This window comes from Eimeria tenella, genomic scaffold, assembly GCF_000499545.2.
Source record: "Eimeria tenella Houghton genomic scaffold, Eth_scaff31, whole genome shotgun sequence".
Classification (NCBI taxonomy): Eukaryota; Apicomplexa; class Conoidasida; order Eucoccidiorida; family Eimeriidae; genus Eimeria; species Eimeria tenella.
Window position 1 is genome coordinate 167,269 of NW_013542966.1, and position 4,625 is coordinate 171,893.

Below are 4,625 nucleotides of genomic sequence, written 5' to 3' on the forward strand. Positions count from 1 at the left end.
GGCTGGGGGCCCTCCTCACCCCACAGGGGGCCCCCCCCCTTTCTATTGCAGATAAATTTTACTTCGCAGGTGCAGCAGCAGCTCTTAGGGGCTTCAAGCCCTACGCTGTGGGGCCCTCTGACCAAGGTGTGTTTGCTGCTGCTGTTGCTGCTGCTGTGCTGCTGCTGCTGCGCTTTTGCTGCTCTCGCTGCTGCGGGGTGTTGTGGTGGTGGTGGGGCTGCAGCAGGGGACCACTTAAACAACTGCAACTGCTGCTGCTACGCTGCTGCTGCCATACTGCTGCTGCTATGCTGCTGCTGCTGTGCTGCTGCTGGTATCCTGCTGCTGCTGCTGCTGCTGCTGCTGCTGTTCAGCGTATACGATTGACAAGGCGCGGTCTGTCTGCTCCCCCACAAGGGACTTTCTGGGGGGCGATTCCTTTTTTGCTGCTGAGGTTGGACTTGCCTACGACTTCCACATCCCCAGCAGCAGCAGCAGCAGCAACAGCAGCAGCAGCAGCAGCAGCAGCAGCAGCAGCAGCGGCAGCAGCAAGAAGGAGTTTGGGGGCTACCACCCCCGGCTGTACCTGTTCGGCAGCATCGGCAGCCTGGGCGACGTGTTCAGCAACAGCAGCTCCCCGCTGCAGCAGCAGCAGCAGCAGCAGCAGGTGTGGGGCCGCGTGGGGTCGCTGCTTCGCAGCTTCCGCTGCAGCGTGGGCTGCTGCTGCTGCTTCCCCATCGACAAAGGCGTCTGGGTCGAAGCTGGTGCTGCTGCTCCCCTCAGGAGAAGCAGCAGCGACCAAATAGAAAGGCTGCTGCTGGGCATTCGGCTGTGCACCATAGACAACCCCAACTAGGGTTTAGGGTTTAGGGTTTAGGGTTTGGGGTTTAGGGTTTAGGGTTTGAGGCTGCAGCGGCGGCGGAGCTGCGCGAGCAGTGGGGTGTATAGGCAGCTGCTGGGGTGTATAGGCAGCAGCTGGGGTGTATAGGCAGCTCGCGGATTTCTTTGTTTTCGCAGTTGCGAGATAAATGAATTGCATTTAAAGTCCAAAAGTTATTTATTAAATTAAAAAACTAAAATGCATTTATAATTCAAAAACATCTAATTGAAAAGTGCGTCGAAACAAATCCGCTGCTGGTCTTCTTCAAACTGCGCCACTTGAACTGCTTCACCATTTCTTATTCATTCATCATTTATTTATTTGTCATTTATTTATTTATTTATTTATTTATCATTTATATGTTTATTTATTTATTATCATTTATTTACTTAATTATCTACCTACTACTATCATCTATTCATTTATTTTTTATTTTCAGATGGCACTTTTTTCTGCGGCCTTAGAGTCCATTCGCAGCCAACCACCGCAGCAGCAGCTTGTAAGAACAAAATGAAATAAATAAATAAATAAATAAATAACAAATACTAATAAATAAATAAATAAATAAATAAATAATAAATAGATAAATAAATGATAAATAAATAAATAAGAAGCGGGGAGAATGAATAAAAGTGGAAAGCGAAGTTTACTTGTTGCTCGCTGCTGCGGGGCTCGCAGCCTCTTTATTCGTTTTATCTTAAAGTTGATTTCTTCTTTTGTTGCAGATTAAAATAAATAAATAAATGAATAAAAACTAATTAATTAATCAGATAGAAGGAAACAGAGCTGCTAGCCAGCTAGCTGGCTAGCTAGCTAGCTGTTTTTGTGTCTCTCTCGCTGCCCATCTACTCGCTTATCTAGCCAGCTAGCTAGCGAACTAGCTAGCTACCTCAGCTAGCTAGCTAGCAACCGAACTAGCTAGCTAACTAGCTAGCTAGCTCACTAGCTAGCTAGCAACCTAGCTAGCCAGCTAACTGGCTCGTTAACTAGCTACCTACCTAACTAGCTAGCTATCTGGCTACCTAACTAGCCAGCTAGCTAGCTATCTACCCAGCTAGCTAGCTAGCTAGGCGGAGCAGCAAAGACCGCAGCAAAATGCTGTGGGGCTCCTCTCCGGAGGAAAATAAGTTAATAAAAATTAGATTGGATAAAATTGAATTAAATAAAATTAAGTTGAATTTAATAAAACAAAGTGAAATAGAAGTTTGCACAGATCAAGAGACAAAAGAAGACAAATAAAAGGAAACGATGCGCAGCCCCCAAGTCCGTAAGTGACAAAGAAGTGCATGCAGTAACGGCAGCAGCAGCAGCAGCAGCAGCAGTTGCTGCTGCTGCTGCTGCTGTCACCCTGTGTCTCCGCCGCGGCGGAGAGAGGGCGCTGGCAGCAGCAGGGCGCCTGACAAGCCTTGCTGCTGCTGCTGGTGCATCAGCTGCTGCTGCATCAGCTGCTGCTGCATCAGCTGCTGCTGTTGCTGCTCAGCAGCAGCAGCAGATTTGCGCGTGCTGCTGCTGCCTGGCTCTCCCCGCGAGAGCTCTTTAAAAAGGCCTCCCCTCACAACTTCCGTTTCTGCTCTCCTTACTCGCAGGCCCTGTCTGCTGCTGCTGCTGCTGCCGCTGCTATTGGTGCTGCTGCTGCTGCTGCTGCTGCTGGGAGCTGCGACACGTGGAGCTGCTAGGGGAATCTTCACGCTGACTGCTCTTTGGTACGAACCGAGCTTGGGGCCTATTGCTGCTGCAGCTCTCGGTGCCGTTGCTGCTGTTGCTGCTGCTGCTGCGACACGGGGGCGCGCGGCGGGCGCTGTTGTGGCTCTTGCTGCTGCTGCATGCAGCGCCTTCAGACAAAGGAAAACATAAACAAATGATTGGAAATAAATAATTAAATCAAAATAAAATAAATGATGAACTATTAAAAGAAGAGCAGCAGCACACGCTTGAGAACTGTTTGAGTATTTGCTGCAACTGACAAACATTTTTGAATCGGAAGAAGCAAAAGAGAAATTAAACGGGGCTTTCTTTCCCAAAAAGAAGCAAATTGAATTTAAAAAGTATCTTTTTTGAATAAAATAGAGAAAAATAGGTAAAAAAAGAGGCTAAAAATGATTGAAAAAGTTGAAAAAAAAGACAAAAAGAAGCAAAATGCATGCACTCACTGCAGCAGCTCGAATTTCTTCTGCATGCACTTCCAGGTAGACACAAAGACCCTCCAGCTTGTAGCAAGCAACAGCAGCTTCCTGAGAAAAGAAATCAACAAAAAAAATCCAATTAATTCCTTTTGAAGAGAAAAAGTCCTTTTTGGACCTGTCTGGAGGCACAGAGGCCCCAAACACTTGACTGGATCTTCGAAAAGAAAAGAACTTCATTTAATTTTGTCTTTGCGAAATAAAAGGACTTTTAAATTAAATTATTTGGAAAAGAAACGGCTTTTGTGGCCAAAGACAACCGCAGAAAGAAGAAAGTTCAAATAAGTCCGAAATTCAGAAACGCGAATTCAGGTGAAACTTTTGTTCTATTTTTCGCGAAAAAAGGGGAAAAAGAGAATTCAAAAAGAGGAAAAAAGAAATAAAAAAGAAGAGGACAATTCGCAGCAAAAAGAATCTCGAAAAAAGAAGAAAAAGGAAACTATTTACCTCCAGCGCTTCCTTTCTGCTGCTGCTGGAAGCAGCGCAGCCCGGGCACGCCTGGGGCCCTGCTGCTGCTGCTGCTGCAGCAGCAGCAGCACGAGAAGGCCCTTTGTAAGGGGAAATGGCACTTATTTCACTTCTTGTTTGTTTTCCGAGAGAAAAAGACAAAAAGTTGTTCAAAGATCGCAGCCCTCCCGCGCCCAGCAGCCGCTGCAGCTCCCCCGTCACTGAGTCGCATTCTTTCAGGAAATAAAGTGCGTCCTGAGCAGCAAATTCGAATTTAAAACTATTTGCTTTATTTTATTTCCCATTTTATTCATTTTTACTTCCAATTTCATTCAAGTTGATCCAATAAACGCCTACGGAAAGCACTCATCCGCACACTTCCCAAGACGCAGCCAGCCGCTGCGCAGCAGCAGTGCTGCTGCTGCTGCTGCTGCTGCTGTCTCTGCTGCTGCCGCAGCAGCACTGCTGCGGCCTCTGTTCGTAGCGCGGCCGCTACTGCTGCTGCTCATGGTGCTGCTGCAGATACTGCCGCTGCTGCTGCACATACTGCCGCTGCTGCCATTGATGCTGCGACTGCTTCCGCTGCTGATAATACTGCTGCTGTCGTTGCTGCTCAAGCTCCTACTGCCGCAGATATTGCTGCTGCTGATACTACTACTGTGGCTGCCGCTGACACTACTGCTGCTGCTGCTGAAACTGCTGCTGCTGCTGATCCAGCTGCTGCTCCTGCAGCTGCTGCTGCAGCTGCTGCTGCTGCCTGCGGAGCCGCGCTGCCTGCGCAAGCATTCTTTGTTTGGCTTCTTCTGCGGAAATGACTTCTCCGAGCTGCGCCTGCTGCTGCTCCCTCTTGTTGTTGTAGCAGTGCAGCAGCAGCACAGCAGCAAGCAGCAGCCAGAAGGCTGGAGAGAAGCAGCTCAGGTTCCGCTCCGGCAGCAGCAAGTCCCACAGCCGCTGGCTCTCCGCAGCCCGCTGCGCCAGCTGCTGCTGCGCGTCCGCTGCTGCTGCGCTGTCCCGCTGCGCTGCTGCTGCTGCTGCTGCTGCAGCGGTTCCCCCTGCGTCGGGAGAAGGGCTCGGCGCTGCACCCGGGGAAGACTCTGCAGGCTGCTGCAGGCCTTCACGAGACAGCTGCTGCTGCGGAG

At 49.4% G+C, this 4,625-nt stretch overlaps 2 protein-coding genes across 2 annotated transcripts in view; both read right to left on the reverse strand.

The window, feature by feature from the left end:
- Positions 1-2,202: 2,202 nt before the first annotated feature.
- Positions 2,203-4,048, reverse strand: ETH_00015390 (uncharacterized protein; the record flags this gene model as incomplete). The annotated part of the gene is made up of 4 exons (XM_013376042.1): positions 2,203-2,691; positions 3,010-3,090; positions 3,487-3,741; positions 4,034-4,048. 4 exons carry the CDS (start codon positions 4,046-4,048, stop codon positions 2,203-2,205), a joined length of 840 nt encoding a protein of 279 aa, XP_013231496.1.
- Positions 4,049-4,161: 113 nt separating this feature from the next.
- ETH_00015395 (uncharacterized protein) overlaps positions 4,162-4,625 on the reverse strand; it is a gene marked incomplete at both ends in the record, with an annotated part of 1,107 nt that continues 643 nt past the window's right edge. Inside the window, one exon of the mRNA XM_013376043.1 lies at positions 4,162-4,617. Within this exon, the coding sequence (XP_013231497.1) occupies positions 4,162-4,617 (456 nt within the window). The remainder of the gene's footprint in view (positions 4,618-4,625) is intronic.